This window comes from Rhipicephalus microplus, unplaced genomic scaffold (assembly GCF_043290135.1).
Source record: "Rhipicephalus microplus isolate Deutch F79 unplaced genomic scaffold, USDA_Rmic scaffold_13, whole genome shotgun sequence".
Lineage (NCBI taxonomy): Eukaryota > Metazoa > Arthropoda > Arachnida > Ixodida > Ixodidae > Rhipicephalus > Rhipicephalus microplus.
Window position 1 is genome coordinate 19,339,322 of NW_027464586.1, and position 19,007 is coordinate 19,358,328.

Genomic DNA, 19,007 nt, shown 5'->3' on the forward strand with positions numbered 1-19,007 from the left:
CGGCAGAGAGGGCGAAGGAAGAAAGAGAGCAACAATTGAAGTTGGAGTTAGAGAGAGAAAAGCTTGCAGCTGAAAGGGCGAAAGAAGAAAGAGAGCAGCAATTGAAGTTGGAGCTGGAGAGAGAGAAGTTGGCAGCCGAAAGGGCGAGAGAAGAAAGAGAAGCGAGGGAGCGACAGCTGAAAGAAGAAAGAGAGGAAAGGGAGCGGCAGCGGCAGCACGAGATGGAACTCGAGCGGCTCCGTTTGCAACAGCGAAGTGAAACTCCCGTCCAAGCTAGAGTTGAAAGCAGCGAACGGGAAGATCACGGCTTCCGCTTGAACCCAAGCAAGCTGCTCGTAGCGTTTGATGAAAGGAAGGACGACTTAGACGCGTACCTCCACAGATTTGAGACGATTGCGAGGAGCCAGAATTGGCCGGAACAGCAATGGGCAACTGCTTTGAGTACTTGCTTGAGTGGTGAAGCGCTCAGTGTGTACGGTAGGCTGACGCCGACCGATGCAGCCAACTACGCAAGGGTGAAAGCTGCTTTGTTGAAGCGATTTAGATTCACTGTGGAAGGATTCCGGGACAGATTTCGGACAGGAAAGCCAGCTGATGGTGAGACGGCTACGCAGTATGCCGCCAGACTTTGTCATTATTTCGACAGATGGATTGAACTTTCAGGGACAGCACAGGAGTACGATGAGCTTAGAGAGCTCCTAATTAGAGAACAATTTCTTACTAGTTGCCACCCAAGCCTGTCGCTGTATTTGAAAGAGAGGAAGGCTGAGTCACTTGAAGGAATGCTTGAATTGGCTGATCAATTCTTGGAAGCGCAAGGTGGCACTAATTTGGCCAATGCAAAGAAGGAGTGTCCCGACGATTCGAAGAAATTGGCTCCCGAAGAAAAGAAGCGTGCACCAGAGAGCATTCCGCGATGTTTTCTGTGCAACCGAGTGGGTCATCGCGCGAAAAACTGTCGAACGATCTTTACGAGCCCTATGGTTGTAAAATGTTTCAAGTGTGGTCAGACTGGGCACAAAGCAGATGCATGTCGGAACGGAGTGAGTCAAACTCACCAGGTATCCTGTGTGCAAGCAGCACCGAAATCTGATAATAATGCCGTCACTGATGGATTCGTAGAGTTGAAGAATGGGGAGAAAATTCCTATTGTGGGGGCTGTAATGTCAAAACAGCCAACCGGTGTTACGAAGGGAATGCCAACGCTTCCTGGAAAGATTGCAGGCAAGAAGATTACGGTTCTAAGAGATACCGGCAGCTCCACTGTTATCGTGCGGAGAAATTTGGTACGGGAAAGTGAGTTGACAGGCAGAACGAAACCGGTTTGCCTAATTGGCCGTACGGTTCGGCTGCTTCCCGAAGCAGAAATTGAGGTTGAAACCCCGTACTTCAGCGGGAAGGTTACGGCTTTATGCATGACGACCCCCCTGTATGACCTTGTCATCGGAAACATCGACGGGGCGCGAGGGCCAAGTGATCCAGAATGTTTGGGAGAAGACCCGAAGATAGAGCCCTCGCCAACACAGCGGCCGCGAGATACAGTGGAGGAGTATCCCGTGACGGATCTCACTAGAGCCCAAGGTGAAGCTGCGGCGCAAGAGACAGCGAAGGAGAAGACGATCGTGTCGAATAAGTTCACGGGCCGAGCAACCGGACTTACGTCGGCACGACCTCAACCGACCGACAGTGTAAAGGAGACGGAGTTGGCCAGCCGGGCAAAATGTAGAGGTATGATCAAGCGGGTAAATAAACAGACAGGACCCGTCGAATGTAATGACGCGTTAACGGTGTCGGAAGAGAAAACGATGGCTGAGACGACGCCTCAGATATCGTCGTTGGAAAAGGCTCGCCGAAAAGGTACAAGGAAAAACAAGAAGAGATCGAGCGAGCACCGCAAGAAAGGGCGCAAGCGCCGCTCAAAGTACCCAGGATAAGTGCTGAGGTCAAAGCAGAATGTGGTTGGCAGTGTTGAGTGGCATATGTTGTGTTAATGTTCTGGTTGTCCTGTGTCACAAGTGTCGAAGTGTTGTGCTGTGATGTGATGTATAGTATTGGACCATTGTTGTAATGAGAGAACTTTGTACATTTGTATTATTGGGAATGTGTGGTGAAGTGTTGTAGTCGTGTACCTGTGGCTATATTTCATGTGTTGTGGAATTGAACTACAATGTAAGATTGTATTGAGCGATCTATTGCGAATGTGAAGTGTCATGAGCGACGGATTGTGTTACAGTCTGTGAGAGCGTGTGGTGACTGTTCGCGCTCGTTTGTGTGGTTTTGAATATTATGAGATAATATTCTTAAAGTGGGGGGCAGTGTCACAGAACGAGCGCTAAAAATAGGCGCGCCGCAAATTCTTGCGGTAACGCGCGGAAGAAGCGCCGCGAAGCCAAAAGAAAAAAAAAAGGAAAGAAAAAGAAAACAAACGGCCGGGGCTCCCCGGGCGCGCGCTCTCCCCGCGGAAGCGTGGCTTCATCGACGAACCTCCTCACCCCACAACGGCGGCCGAGCAAGCCCGCGATTTTTCTAGAACGAAGGAGGCGTGGCCACACCGAGATGAGTCATCCGACGTGGAGGGCAGTCGAACCGTCTCGCACCTCTCCCCAGCCTTCGCTGCGCATCGCGCCAACGAAATGAGGAGAACTTTTTGGAAGGTGGCGCGGAAGGTATTTAATCGAGCGGCCGAGACGAGAAATCAGGAGGAGACGGAAGTTAACGCCAGAGCGCGTAGGGATTCCGCCGTGTAGTCGGCGAAGGTTTTGGTCCATAGGGACGAAGCCGGAGATGAAGAGGATTTCCACCTGAGGGGTGAAGGCTCGGGCTACAGGCAAGAGCGTGTGTTTACCGCTTTCGAGCGAAGACCCGTGGCAACAGCTGCGGGTGTGAAGCCGACGTGTTCCGGCGAAGAAGTTGAAGTTTAAAGAGTGGCCAATTGAAGACGGGAGGTTTCCTGGAAGAGAAACTTCAGGGGGCAGCGGAACGACAACAACGCTGGACTTTGAGTGAGTGATTCTCGGAAGAGTATCATTCAGACTTTTGTTCCAAGGACTTTGGACTGAATAGGTTTTCTATCTCTTTAGTCTTTAAGTGTCTTGGTTGTTCAATGCATGCGACTGCATTGTAGTGCGTATTGTTGTCCGTGTCCGTTGTTTCAAGTGTGGCTGATTGTATTGTGTAATACGTTGATTGATTGGTTTGATTGGTGACATATTGTATGCAACTATTGTGGAGTGTGCGTTCTTGTGTATTGTTTTCGATCTGCCATTTTTGAGAATATAGTATTTGTTTGGTTTATCAACTCTCGGCTCTGACTTGTTCTTTGGGCCACAGCCGGCGTCCGCTGGCGCGCCAAAAAGACCACTTCTAAATTGTCCACGCTTTCGTGGTGCGGTTCGGGGGGCCGATACTTCGGCTCTTGGAATCAGCCCGGCGATCGCCTCCCTACTTAACGGGACAGGTGTGACAATTAATCTGTCCTGTCGCGGACGCCAGATTAATTGTCAAAAACTTGATTAATTGTCAAAAACTTGAAACAACGGACACGGACAACAATACGCACTACAATGCAGTCGCATGCATTGAACAACCAAGACACTTAAAGACTAAAGAGATAGAAAACCTATTCAGTCCAAAGTCCTTGGAACAAAAGTCTGAATGATACTCTTCCGAGAATCACTCACTCAAAGTCCAGCGTTGTTGTCGTTCCGCTGCCCCCTGAAGTTTCTCTTCCAGGAAACCTCCCGTCTTCAATTGGCCACTCTTTAAACTTCAACTTCTTCGCCGGAACACGTCGGCTTCACACCCGCAGCTGTTGCCACGGGTCTTCGCTCGAAAGCGGTAAACACACGCTCTTGCCTGTAGCCCGAGCCTTCACCCCTCAGGTGGAAATCCTCTTCATCTCCGGCTTCGTCCCTATGGACCAAAACCTTCGCCGACTACACGGCGGAATCCCTACGCGCTCTGGCGTTAACTTCCGTCTCCTCCTGATTTCTCGTCTCGGCCGCTCGATTAAATACCTTCCGCGCCACCTTCCAGAAAGTTCTCCTCATTTCGTCGGCGCGATGCGCAGCGAAGGCTGGGGAGAGGTGCGAGACGGTTCGACTGCCCTCCGCGTCGGATGACTCATCTCGGTGTGGCCACGCCTCCTTCGTTCTAGAAAAATCGCGGGCTTGCTCGGCCGCCGTTGTGGGGTGAGGAGGTTCGTCGATGAAGCCACGCTTCCGCGGGGAGAGCGCGCGCCCGGGGAGCCCCGGCCGTTTGATTTCTTTTTCTTTCCTTTTTTTTTCTTTTACTTCGCGGCGCTTCTTCCGCGCGTTACCGCAAGAATTTGCGGCGCGCCTATTTTTAGCGCTCGTTCTGTGACACAGGGCCTCTCCTACCTTTCCTTCCTCCGTGCTCGCAGCCGTCGCACGCACGCACCGCGATGCGTTCTTTGACGCATGCGCGTTTGAGCGCGCCCAGCGTCCCTCCATCACGAAGAGAGGCAAACGTAGTGCTGTCTGGGTAGAGCTGGGTAACGTGATCCGGGCCAAATGCCACGTGTTGCATTTCGCGCCGGTTGCTGCAGGGCCGCGCCGAGGGACGCTGGTCGCGCCGGTAGCGCCTTGCGTCAGATTATAGAGTGCTCATGTTTTGCTAGCGTAGAGTCGCTGCATCCAGCGTGCGCGCGGATCAACGTTACGTAGGAGTATACTGGGCTCTTCATCATGTGCTCGCGGCCATTTCGCAAGCTCCACATATACCAAATTCGATATCAGGTTACGTCAATATATGAAGAATGTAAATGACACTTGCAAATATATTAATCATGACACGGAAGTCATGTGCGGCCTAATTTACTTTCGCCTTGTAAGGTGGTGCTTATTTTGAAGTTACATATCAACCTTCTTTATTCGTGCTTCGCATATCATCGAGTCCCACTGAACGTGGGATCTGCCATTTTTTCTCTTATATTTAATAATTATTTGTTAATTTTTAATTATACTTACTCTACATTTTTGTTTATTTTGATCCTTTTTCGGGTATCATTCGCCTAAGTTTAGGCTTGCATTGTCCGCTTGGGGATCAGCGTGACCACGCTCCTACAGACCACGCTCCTACCATCAGCAGCCTCGCTAGAGTGGTGTACATTTTGAAAATGCGCTTGTGGAACGTGTTTACTATGGGAGGGCGCAGATATTCCATTATATTTATTGAATGTGCAAAGATCTCCGTAACTCCTCTCATAGTGCACCTGAAGGCTTATCTGCAAGGCATATTGTTACGAAGCGCGCCTCCGACGACCTTACGAAGGGCACCACGAAATCTCACTACTGCAACCACTGTTACAAAAGACAGCGACGCCAACTCGGTCCCGAAGGCGCCACTGCTTCGAACTCCACCGGGAAGGTCACCAGCCGTTTGGTAGCGTAGGTTTCTCAGCTCGCGACTGCTTCTGCGCAGAGCTTGAAGACGAGCAGACGAGATGACGGTGAGTTAAACAAGGTTTATGTACAGCATATTTTCAGAGGCGTCAAAAATTCGGCACTGCGGCCGACAGTTTAGAGACCCGAAGAGCCCAGCTCTCTTATCTGACACATATGTCTACTACTCGCGACGCGCCGCAGGGCTTCTCCTATATGCAACGGGTGGATTCTTTGAGTAACCGAATGTCCAACCAGAAGCGCCGCTGGTCGTGAGGTCATAATCCTCCAATGGGGTCGCCGCTGGGCCGCGTCATTCTCATCAAATACGGAGCCACTGCACGTGGCTGCACCCCAGGACGGGTGACGTCGCCACGCATTGCGTAAGACTTGCCAGGCAGGAAGGCGCCGCCGCGTGATGACGCCGTTGAGTTGTTCGCGTTAAAGTCCCTCTATCTACGAAAAAGTATCGAAAGGTCTTGATCCAGCCGCCTCGCCGCGCGATTGGCCGGTTGGCGACACGTGACCTTTTCTCCTTCGCGCCCCGCCCTAAGGGTCCAGCAGTCGTTCGCTGTGCAGGCGGATCGCGTGGTTGTTTTTGTTTCCGAGTGTAGAATTGGACGTTTCGGTAAGTAAAAAACGTTTCTTGCGCCTCTGATGCATTGTTTTTGCAGCGTAGAAGTGCTTATTTACCTTTCCCTTGAGTGGGCGCAGGAATTACGTGTTTTTATTCAACGTTTGCAGCATGACACGCTAGCATGCCGGGCTGCTGTGCCTACGGTTGCCGCAACCATAGCCACAGCAGCCCGGCATGCTAGGGGGCTGCTGTGCCTAATAATATAATAAATAAAATATATTTATTTGTAAATGCAGTGGATAATATTGTAAACATAACCTGATATCTTCGAGGCTTACAAATGTTATGTACATGAGGAGTGGAGGTGGTGCGGGTAGTTGAAAGGGGAGAGCTTAGAATAAATGTATTTTTTTTTAAAGAAATCAAATGCGACGCTTCGTAAACACTAGTACGCATTCTCTATTTCCCCGATCTTAGACGGTAATCTGGTCAGGGGCGTAGCAGAAATAATTTTTTCTAGGGGGGGGGGGGACCTCCTTGATCTGAAGTGGGGGCTAGGCAGGCACATGTGAGCGACTGTCATTTTGTGCTGTGTATGCTATCGAAAAAAATGGAGGGGGGAGGGGAAAATGGGCCCGCTGTGCCACCCCCTGGCTACGCCACTGAATCTGGTTACAGATAATTGTCAGATGCAGCGAAATCCTTTATCCGAAATAAAGCTCTTAGAGTATTGTGTATACAAATAATTCGGTTAGCGTTAAAAGACCGCGGGAATACTGCAGAGCACTAAAAAACGCGATAAGAGCGCACGTAACTCGCTGCGCACAGCTAGAAGCAATCAGTGCGCAATGATGTTTCCGAAAGTTTCGGTAAGCTCACAACCCCCGATATTTTTGAACTATAAAACAAGCACTTTCAGTTGACCAAAATATCGTCTCTACTTCAATGTAAGCTGAATTTCAGATCATGCAAACGACCGTAAAAAAGCGCCGTATGACTACCGCTGTGAAACACCGTTCAATAGAATGAGATGCTTCGAAAGTACGAACGTTTTATTGCAAAGCTTCACGCGCCCCGGGATCGTTAGTCGTTGTCCCTACTGCTCCAAGTTTCCTGGGCAGCTTACGCCACAAAGGGCAATAATTAACCAGTTCAAACGCGCACTGAGAGCGGTTTCAGCCGTCCGCAAAATGCACGTGAGCAAGTGGAGCGTCGTCTGCTAGCGCTGCTCCTTGGACCCCTCCAGAGGGCGCGCGTGTAGTTGTCGCTACCTTTATATATATATAGGGACCTTAGTTCGCGTCAGGCAGGCTGGCGTGCTGGCATTGACACAGATTGCCTTTTTCAGAGGCATGGACGTTCGATGTGGACTCGCAGGCATAACTTTATATGCTGTCCTCCAGGCTGATTGCGTTCCACGACTGTGTGGCTGCCCTCTGACCTTGTGTGATCCGACAAAGGTTGCCCCTGCTGCCGAAGAATGATTGTCTTTTCCAGCGCTCTTCTTGCCTTTTTTTTCTTATATTGTACAGCCGGATCCTGCACCAACGCAAAACTGGGGAACGAGAGAACAAATGTTCCTGCTTAAGAAGCAGTTCTTTGCTTTCAATGAGCTATTTTAATAAGATAATTGTCTGCTGTCTTTTCGATTGTCATTGCTTCGTGGCTGGAAGACCAACATTTGTTTCAGAAGTGGACGCCACTGCAGTGCCACTGCAGTGCCACTACTCAGTCATATACATAACTCACTTTACGAAACGATGAATCATCTAGTTTTTGCATATCAAAATATCATATCTACTCAAACTTTATTTTTCATTCAAGCGCATAGAATTTTTTCATATGGTAGGGTACAAACACGAACTATTCCCTTGTGTTCCGTCTGTCATACCCCTTCGAGCACAGTTGTGACCCAAGTCGCGTTATTCTACATAACTTGGAAGGAGGTTTGTATGCCACAATGTCCTCCTTAACTGCTGAACCTTTTCGGCTTCGCACGTATGCAGATATCTATATAATATACCCGCGCACACTCCAACACATGTAAGAAGACACTTGAAAGGAGTCAGATCCTTCCCAACAAGCCAAAGTAAGTTTCTAGCTACACCCTTGATTGTGTGCGCCATTATCTCTGACACCACTGTGAGTGCATAGAAAATACATGAATATAAAAAATGCACACAAGTGCATAAAAATGACTGAGTGCGGTGAGTTACATGAAACAGTTCGAAGCGAGCAGCCTATCTGGCTCCAACGTCACTGCAGCAAGCGACTTCTGTGCAGTCATTACGAAACGCCACCTTACCTTTAACCCGTTCACTCAGAAGGCTGAAATGAGTAACAATATTTCCAGCATTTCTAAAACTATAGGCAAGCATGATTTGCTGTGCTGTCACATCAAGCCCTGAAGTGCTTCTGCTCAGAAATAATCCTAAATTACTCCTAAATTACTCAATGAAAGGTGTGATGCTAAAGTTCCCCACAGTGCTAGTTAGAATAGCAAAAAGCAAAAATCTATTATGTTAACTCGCCTCTTTTTCTGCAATATTTGGGTCAATCCAGAGTGCAGTGCATGTAGAGCAGATAATTTTCCTTTTGTAATATTTCTTCACTAACAGCGCCTCTACTTCAGACATAAAACGAATTAGCCGGACAGGCATAATATTTCCAGGTGGAGTCAATGTAATACTGCCTGGCAAGACAACGCCCCATGACTGCGTATGCAGTTTAATGGGAGCATATTCGGGCAAAATTCTCTGCTCTTGAGGAGTTTGCGACGCGCCAAGTGCCGTGGCCTTCGAGGGATGACTGTCGTCGCTCTTTGGGAATTCCTGCCCTGCTGGCAATCGTCTGCGCTCTAAGAAATCCCTCTACTTGCAGTAACTGTCCGGGCCAGTGGGAAGGTGGGTGGCACACACGCACACGTTGAAAAGAGAGAGAGAGTGATAGAGAGAGCAAATGATATGCGGCACAACAAGGCCACACGGGGATTTCCTAGAGGGCAGATTGGAGCCAAAGATAGCTCACGTTTACTTCGGAGTAGAATATGTCGATGAAGCTGCCCAGCACAATGATGAAGTCGAACACGTTCCAAGCGTCGCCGAAGTAGTTCTGCAAAGCAAAAGAGCATTAAGAGCTCAATCAAGTTTGTTAGTTATGCATCATGAAGTTTGATATGCATCAGTACCGGACCCAAAGTGTTTAAAGGTAATGTTTTATGAACCACGGAATAAATGGTTATGTACCAACCAGATATTCGGTCATACTCACTTCAGTGAAGTACTGAGCTAGACTTTTTCCTGAATGGTATTCGAGTGCTATTGACCTATCAACACTTTCCACAACTTGCTTTATAAATCTCTGGCTCCGTAAAAGCCTCTATAAGCCATTCTTTCTTATACAAGGTTATGTAAATGTCAAATTATATCACGTGACTGCGATTTAGGGCGATAATTTTTCGTCAATGTTGCCCTCTGTATTTTTTTTCAGAGCGTTTCCCCACTTGTCAAAAGTATTCACAGGGCTAGAGTGAGGCTTTTGGTGTCGTGGACGGGTGATTTTCTTATTCAGCATCTATCATTTTTTCTAGCAGTGTGCCCAAGTGAATCTTCTTTTGGACATTATTACTGTATTGACCACTAGACCGTGGTTGTTTAAGCTCACTGTCAGGAGAAAGAGCCATTCAAAGAAAAATGTTCGAATCGGCGTGAGCGCGCGCACCGTAACATGGAAAAGCCCGAGGCGCGTAACCCGAAGTGTTATCGGAGGCAATCGGCCACGAGCTGGCCTTGTAGACGTGGGCTTGCAACAGGAAGGAAGCACATGCACTGGCGACAGCAATTCAATGTGGCCGCCTGTGAGGCTGTCATCCCGAAAGGTGGCCGTAAATATGGTCTGGTTTGAAAGAGGCCGCCCTGGATGCAGCAATGACAAGGTTCCTTTTGGCGTTGCATAAATGGTTGTCAGACTGCTGCTGAATTTGGCTTAATAATTTTCTTCTGTAGTTGTGGCTTCTCCGTAAAAGTTTGGTGCTGTCCGCGGTACATTTCTTGGCTGAAAATTTTTCTCCTGTAGTTGTGGCTTTTTCGTAAGAGTATGGTGCTATCCGTGGTGCATTTCTTGGCTGAAAATGTTTCTCTTGTAGTTGTGGCTTCTCCGTAAGAGTTTTGTGCTATGCGCGGTACACTTCGCGAGTTCATGAGCGACGCTGGCTGTTTTAATTAACGGAATGAACCGAGCCTAGCAGAAGTCGCGCGTGGTGCTGCCGTGCAATTAAGAGGTCGTTTTAATTCCGTTTTATATTAACGGAATGAACCGCGCATTACAGAATTCGTTTTATTTACGGAATGAACCGCGCCTAGCAGAAGTCGAGCGCGGCGCTGCTGCGCAATTAAGTGCCCGTTTTAATTAACAGAATGAACCACGCCTAGTAGAAGTCGAGCGCGGTGCTGCCGTGCAATAAAGAGGCCGCTTTAATTCCGTTTTATATTAACGGAATGAACCGCGCATTACAGAATTCGTTTTAATTAACTGAATGAACCGCGCCTAGCAGAAGTCGAGCGCGGTGCTGCTGCGCAATTAAAAGGCCGTTTTATTTAACTGTATGAATGGCGCCTAGCAGAAGTCGAGCGCGGCGCTGCTGCGCAATTAAGAGGCCGTTTTAATTAACGGAATGAACCGCGCCTAGCAGAAGTCAAGCGCGGCGCTGCTGCGCAATTAAGTGGCCGTTTTAAATAATGGAATAAACCGAGCCTAGCAGAAGTCGCGCGTGGTGCTGCCATGCAATTAAGAGGTCGTTTTAATTCCGTTTTATATTAACGGTATGAACCGCGCATTACTGAATTCGCTTTATTTACGGAATGAACCGCGCCTAGCAGAAGTCGAGCGTGGCGCTGCTGCACAATTAAGAAGCCGTTTTAAATAACTGAATGAACCGCGCCAGCAGAAGTCGAGCGCGGCGCTGCTGCGCAATTAGGTGGCAGTTTTAATTAACAGCATGAACCGCGCCTAGTAGAAGTCGAGCGTGGTGCTGCTGCGCAATTAAGAGGCCGTTTTAATTAATGGAATGAACCGCCCATTACAAAAGTCGAGGCGCGTTCTCTTGCTGTGTGCGCAGCTGTGCGATTAAGATATCGCGTCTCAGTATTAGGGATTATGGGGAAAACTGAATAGAGTCGCAGGAGGTGATGCGCTGCCCCCCTCCCCCCTTACTTTTCTTTTATTTTTCTTCTCACCGCTGATCGTGTCGCGTCGACCGCGCGCTACGACGGGGGACGCTACGCTTCCCCTAGCTGTGTCAGCACAAGACACATCGTTCGGACTCGTATATACATGAGATGAATAAGCGTTCCAAGGCTGGTTAATCAGGGTACGTCGGATATGCTACAGCTATGTACTCCTGGAAGGCTGCTTTATCGAAGCAGATGGAGCGAATTAAGCGCGACTTGCGCGTACCTGTAAATGGGACCCGGCCGACGAGCCGCCGTCGCTTACAGGGCCCCACCCACAATAAGCACAAATTGTCTCTCAGCCCAAGAGCGCATTATAAAACAATAGGGTGGGTACATAAGAATAAAATGGCATATGTCTCACTACACGCTCATCACTCACGATATGGCAGGGATCCCTAAACGGGATATCGGCGAGCGATCACTTCTATTAATCGAAGGAAAGGGTCTTTCACGTTGAGACGTGCAACGACCAAGTACGTCTCGAGAGGCAAAAAAGGAGCCTTGCCCCTGTCTTCCCTGCATCGTGAGTGTCCCGCGGAGCTGGGACAGCTAGCTGTTTCCTGCAACCATTGTACCTGAAGTATGGGTCTGCTCGTTTTTTTGCCGGGGCGATTGTACGTGACGACTTACTGCATCCTGGGTCACCATAAATAAGCCGAGGTCCTTGCGATTTCCCCATCCCTCGGATGTCGGCGGCCGCTTCTGTGCTGTTCCCGACTGTCTGCAGGTCGAACTGCCGCTCGAAGCGATGGCGTCTTCGACAGTCCAATAACGCGACAGCTCCTGAAATGGTCACAATGTACTTTGCACAACTAACGTTACGGCATTTCTTCAGGATCACGATCCTAAAGCTTCGGAATTGCGACCGAGATAGGGAGCACCAAATAAGGAAATTTAAGAGGTTGACGTGAGCCAGTTTGGCCATGTCTCGACGCCCAGTGCACCGAGGTGGAGTACGTGTCCTGGGTGGTGTACTGTTTACGTGATACGTGGGTCACATCACGTAGCATCACGTAACGTCGTTCGCACTCCCGCTCAAGCCACCGTTGCTATTTAGAAGGAGGGGCATCGAAGTGGAGTACGTGAATAGGTGTTGTACGATTCGAGGCGTCTTCGCCCATCCCGTATTTTCACACATATGCTCGCGTCGCGTCGGCGGTGACCCACCCCCTTTTTCTCCGCAGACACTCGCGTCGCGTCGGGTCGGCGCCATGTCAACCAACGTTAGAGGTACAAAAAGGTTTTTTATGTTTCCTTTTATTCCAGGCGTCTTTGCCCACCCCCTCTTTCACCGCAGACACTCGCATCGCGTCGGGTCGGCGCCATGTCAACCAACCTTAGAGGTCCAAAAAGATTTTTTATGTTTTTTTTTATTCCAGGCGTCTTTGCCCATCCCATCTTTCTCCGCAGGTGCTCGCGTGGCGTTAGGGCCGTGGCCCATCCACTATTTCTCCGCAGATGCTCGCGCCACGTCGGCGCCGTGACCCACCCCCTCTTTCCCCGCTGATTCTGCATCACGTAGGCGCCCTGCCAACGTTAGAGCGCTCTATCCCCCTTTCACCCCATGACCCACATGAAATGCCATAACGTTAGCCATGCAAGCTACACTGTTACCAGTTCTGGAAGCGTCTCGTCATGGCCACGCCACGGATAGACCCCAGCATTGTCGAAATTGCTGACATCATAAGGTACCCTGCCGCGGAAGAGGCCTTCCTTCGTGAAATCGTACTGTCGCCTGCGCCATCGCTTCGACCGGCAGCACATTCTTCCCGGGACGACGATGTACAGCGACGAGTGGGCCACGTACCAGTGCATACCCAGACTTGTGGATGCCAACAGAACACCGCTAAACTTGGACTGGCACACCGTGAACCACAGTGTCATCCTATGACAGGCGCCAACACGCAAAGGATTGAAAGTGAATGATAAAAGGCCAAGCGCCCTCTAGTTCGCAACAGCAACGAGACGACTACTTCACTTATGCCGTCTCACCTCGCCTGGCTTTGGTGGAGATCAATTAACGCACGTCCCAACGTGAAAGACCCTTTTCTTCGATTGATGGAGGTAATTGCTCGCCGGTAATTGTGAATAGAGCGTAGTGAGACATATTGTCCTTTTATTCTTATGTTTATGTTGTCATTACATTGTATTATTATTCTTGTCAGTATTATGTTTATTATGTCATTTTATTCATATTATTGTATACTAAGCTCTTGAGCTTAGTATACAATAATAACAATACACAATCATTATTTGGAATTTCGGTAGTTTGTGCTTATTGGGGGTGGGGCCCTGTAAGCGACGGTGGCTCGTCGGCCGGGTCCCATTTACAGGTACGCGCAAGTGGCGCTTAATTCGCTCCATCTGCTTCGATAAAGCAGCCTTCCAGGCGTACATAGCTGTAGCATATCCGACATATCCCGATTAACCAGCCTTGGAACGCTTATTCATCACATGTATACACGAGTCCGAACGATATGTCTTGCGCTGACACAGCTAGGGCAATAGTAGCGTCCCCCGTCGTAGCGCGCGGTCGACGTGACACGAACAGCTGAGAGAGAGAGAAAAAAGAAAAGTGAGGGGGGAGGGGGGCAGCGCATCACCTCCTGCGACTCTATTCAGTTTTCCCCGTCATCCCTAATACTGAGACACGATATTTTAATCGCACAGCTGCGCACACAGCAAGAGAACGTGCCTAGACTTCTGCTAGGTTCGGTTCATTCCGTTGATTAAAACGAATTCTGTAATGCGCGGTTCACTCTGTTAATTAAAACGGCCTCTTAGTTGCACAGCAGCGCCGCGCTCGACTTCTGCTAGACGCGGTTCATTTCGTTGATTAAATTGACCTCTTATTGCGCAGCAGCACCGCGCTCTACTTCTGCTAGGCACGGTTCATTCCGTAAATAAAACGAATTCTGTAATGCGCGGTTCATTCCGTTAATTAAAACGGAATTAAAGCGGCCTCTTAATTGCATGGCAGCACCACGCTCGACTTCTGCTAGGCACGCTTCATTCCCTAAATAAAACGAATTCTGTAATGCGTGGTTCATTCCGTTAATTATAACAGAATTTAAACGGCCTCTTAATTGCACGGCAGCACCACGCTCGACTTCTGCTAGGCGCGGTTCATAACCTAAGTAAAACGAATTCTGTAATGCGCGGTTCAATTCGTTAATTAAAACGGAATTAAAACGGCCTCTTAATTTCCACGGCAGCACCACGCCCGACTTCTGCTAGGCGCGGTTCATTCCGTAAATAAAACGAATTCTGTAATGCGCGGTTCATTCCGTAATTAAAACGGAATAAAACGGCCTCTTAATTGCACGGCAGCACTACGCTCGACTTCTGCTAAGCGCGGTTCATTCCCTAAATAAAACGAATTCTGTAATGCGTGGTTCACTCCGTTAATTAAAACGGTATTAAAACGGCCTCTTAATTGCGCAGCAGCGCCGCGCTCGACTTCTGCTAGAGGTTCATTCCGTTAATTAAATTGACCTCTTATTGCGCAGCAGCACCGCGCTCGACTTCTGCTAGACGCGGTTCATTCCGTAAATAAAACGAATTCTGTAATGCGCGGTTCATTCCGTTAATTAAAACGGAATTAAAACGGCCTCTTAACTTCACGGTAGCACCACGCTCGACTTCTGCTAGACGCGGTTCATTTCGTTAATTATATTGACCTCTTATTGCGCAGCAGGGCCGCGCTCGACTTTTGCTAGGCGCGGTTCATTCCGTTATTTAAAACGGCCTCTTAATTGCGCAGCAGCGCCGCGCTCGACTTCTGCTAGGCACGGTTCATTCCGTAAATAAAACTAATTCTGTAATGCCCGGTTCATTTCGTTAATTACAACGGAATAAAACGGCCTTTTAATTGCACGGCAGCACCACGCTCGACTTCTGCTAGACGCGGTTCATTTCGTTAATTATATTGACCTCTTATTGCGCAGCAGGGCCACGCTCGACTTTTGTTAGGCGCGGTTCATTCCGTTATTTAAAACGGCCTCTTAATTGCGCAGCAGCGCCGCGCTCGACTTCTGCTAGGCACGGTTCATTCCGTAAATAAAACTAATTCTGTAATGCCCGGTTCATTTCGTTACTTACAACGGAATAAAACGGCCTTTTAATTGCACGGCAGCACCACGCTCGACTTCTGCTATGCGCGGTTCATTCCCTAAATAAAACGAATTCTGTAATGCGCGGTTCATTCCGTTAATTAAAACGGCCTCTTAATTGCTCAGCAGCGCCGCGCTCGACTTCTGCTAGGCGCGGTTCATTCCGTAAATAAAACAAATTCTGTGATGCGCGGTTCATTCCGTTAATTAAAACGGAATTAAAACGGCTTCCTAAATGCACGGCAGCACCACGCTCGATTTCTGCTAGGCGTGGTTTATTCCCTAAATAAAACGAATTCTGCAATGCGCGGTTCATTGCGTTAATTAAAACGGCCTCTTAATTGCGCAGAAGCGCCGCGCTCGACTTCTGCTAGGCGCGGTTCATTCCGTAAATAAAACGAATTCTGTAATGCGCGGTTCATTCCGTTAATTAAAACGGAAATAAAACGGCCTCTTAGTTGCACGGCAGCACCACGCTCGACTTCTGCTAGGCGCCGTTCATTCCATAAATAAAACGAATTCTGTAATGCGCGGTTCATTCCGTTAATTAAAACGGCCTCTTAATTGCGCAGCAGCACCGCGCTCGACTTCTGCTAGGCTCGGTTCATTCCGTTAATTAAAAAGGAATTAAAACGGCCTTTTAATTGCACAACAGCACCACGCTCGACTTCTGCTAGGCTCAGTTTATTCCGTTAATAAAAACGGCCTGCGTCGCTCATGCACTCGCCAAATGCACCGCGGATAGCACCAAATTCTTACGAAGAAGCCACAACTACAAGCAAAAAATTTTCAGCCAAGAAATGCACCGCGGATAGCATTGAACTCTTACGGAAAAGCCACAACTACAGAAGAAAAATTTTCAGCCACGAATGGCACCGCGGAGAGCACCAAACTCTTACGGAGAAGCCACATTTACAGGAGAAAACTTTTCAGCCGAATTTAGCGGCAGTCTTGCAACAACCAACCCAAAGTCTGGCAACAGACTTATGCAACGCCAAAAGTAACCTTGCCGCAGCAACTACTCCCAGCTATCTCCGTCGTTTTTGACGCGAGTATCCATCAAACAAGCAGACGAAGAGAGTCCCGGGATGGGCCATGACAGCTCGTACGGGTTACCGCCAACGCAGCTAAGCCTAACCACTGAGACCTCACAACGTTAGCAAAGAACGTCACACGTTGGCAGGGGAAGGGACTGCCACATTCACCGAGAACCTCGACAAAGTCTCAACGAGACCAACGACGTAATTTGATGAGAAACCAATCAGCGATACGAAGTAAGATCAGCTTGAAACTGCGGCTACAGCTGCCTGACTTTAATTAGGACGTTTCTGTAGTTGTGTGACTTGTGTGCAGTTTTTGCTTTACCTTGGAGTTATTGGCACTGATTTTCTGTATTCTTTACATTTTTAGGTGCCGTGCATGACTTTAATAAATTTCTTTAGGTGTATAGTCTCAGTTCATCTCTCGCAATCGTCCGGATTCTTGACATTCACCTACAATGAAGTAGGAGCATGTGAAACTGGCACCAGGGACGCAGCTGTTTCTTTGGGTGGTCTGCTTCTAACCCCTAGAACATAGTATGCGAAGCGGCGAGGTCTAGTCAGCTTTCTACAAGCACGGCTCTTTTGCGATCAGTTTGGCGATGGCACTGCACGGTGAAGAGGCGGAGAAGGCGCCGGGCTGAAATCTGTGCTTCCGGTCGCGGCCTCATTACATAAAGTAGCAGCAAGACTTTCCCAAAGAGTTTCCACTGGACCTACACCTATACTGGAAGGTCCTACACCCTTAAGGACGAAATGTCTGAAGATTGCGGCCACATACAATATTCTAACGAGTCCTGTGAGGGGGTTCTATAAATAGTTTTGAGGTGCTGAAGCCGAATATGTGGGAGAAACACCAATACAAGAAGAGTTACATATGTTACCATTCCTTCGGCGAGCCGAGCAAAAGTTTTGCTCTGGCTGTCCGGAGCGAAAATTGCTCTAAATATGGGGAACGCTAGAAGACAAGCGTTTACTCCGACCTCGAAGTAATATTTTACAGTGTAGCGGTGAACAGAGCGTCGGTCCTCGATGAACTGACAAGCAGCGAAGAGCATCGGCATTTATACATTTGCCATCGAATGTTCTAGCGTTATCGCTGGTGCACGATGTAAGTTTCAGAATAATCTGTAATGGCAAAGAAGTGGGCGTAATGCTAATAAGATTATCTACTGTAGCCTCGAAGCTTTTAAAACATTGTTGACGTAGTTTGCGCGGAACATAGTGTAACGGGGTGAAAACAAAACTTGATGTAAGGAGCGTGCATGGCAATACATTTCATTTTCCTTGAATTTTATAAAGCTTTTGACGCCGTTTCCCACCATTCACTCTAGACTAACACTAAGCATGCTGAATATTTACTAGGATATATTATGGTGTACTGAATGCTTCTTGTGTAACAGCACTCAACATGTAACAGCTAACGATCAAAACTCACGTACTTGTTTTGTACAGCAGATCATGCTGAGGCAACAAAAAATTTATATTCTGAAGTTCACTGACAATTACCACTAGGTTTAAGGTTACGAAAATCCCAGTATATATTTTGTATAATCAATCAGCAGTTGCAGCAGAAGCACATGATCGTTAATTCCATTAGGGAATGGCATCAAATTGAGTCTATTGAGACTATTGCACAATTGTGGTTACTTGTTCGTGTATACAAAAATAGGTAGAGTAGCTTGAAGGAAGCGTTTCCGCATTCATTACCCAATCCACCCTGCTAGAGCCGTTTACCCTGAAATCTCCGTAAAAAATGCATTCCTGCCGCCATGGCTGACCGCTATAGGACAATTAAGGGCACGATTGCAGTAGCGGTAAACGGAAGAGACATCGATGTTGCACATAAGCCGGCCTCTCCTTATTGAAGATCTAGCGAGAAAGGGGCTGTTGATTGATATGTGGGGTTTAAGGTCCCAAAACCACCATATGATTATGAGAGACGCCGTAGTGGATGGCTCCAGAAATTTTGACCACCTGGGGTTCTTTAACGTGCACCCAAATCTGAGCACACGGGCCTACAACATTTACGCCTCCATTGGAAATGCAGCCGCCACAGCCGGGATTCCATCCCGCGACCTGCGGGTCAGCAGCCGAGTACCTTAGCCACTAGACCACCGCGGCGGGGCCGAGAACGGGGCTGTTGTGAGTGCGGTTTGTCGCGCTCAGTTCTGCACACTATGTAACTGCTATAATGCTAGATCTTTAAAAAATCGCAGCTGCCAGGCTATCTTCTTAGAAAAAAGGATCTAATAACTAAATTTGTAGCAGAAGATTGCAATTTGCAAAAAAAACTGCCAACAATACTGCAACCTTTCGTGAACGCAAGGTGCTGCTTGGCTGACACTCTATCGAAGTTGATGTTAGTGCATGAGTGATTGCTATAGACTCTTAAACTCATGTTTCAGTCAAATCTTTACGCGGTTCCTGAATGGCCCGTTTCATACAGTGCCTCCTCTCTCGTGTTAGTCACTTTCCTTCTTCCTTGTAGGTTATTTCTTGATAGACTTTGCATGCTCGCTATGATGACGATATGTGGGCTTTCACGAACCAAAAGCACCATATCATTATGAGAGACATCGTAAAGGTGGGCTCCGGAAATTTTGCCCACCTGGTGTTCTTTACGTGCACCCAAATCTGAGCAC

At 48.3% G+C, this 19,007-nt stretch overlaps 1 protein-coding gene across 1 annotated transcript in view; it reads right to left on the reverse strand.

Moving 5' to 3' along the window:
• Positions 1-19,007, reverse strand: part of LOC119162950 (muscle calcium channel subunit alpha-1-like) — a 1,445,695-nt gene that overhangs the window by 427,277 nt on the left and 999,411 nt on the right. The window contains exon 32 of the mRNA XM_075882643.1: positions 9,007-9,090. Within this exon, the coding sequence (XP_075738758.1) occupies positions 9,007-9,090 (84 nt within the window). The remainder of the gene's footprint in view (positions 1-9,006; positions 9,091-19,007) is intronic.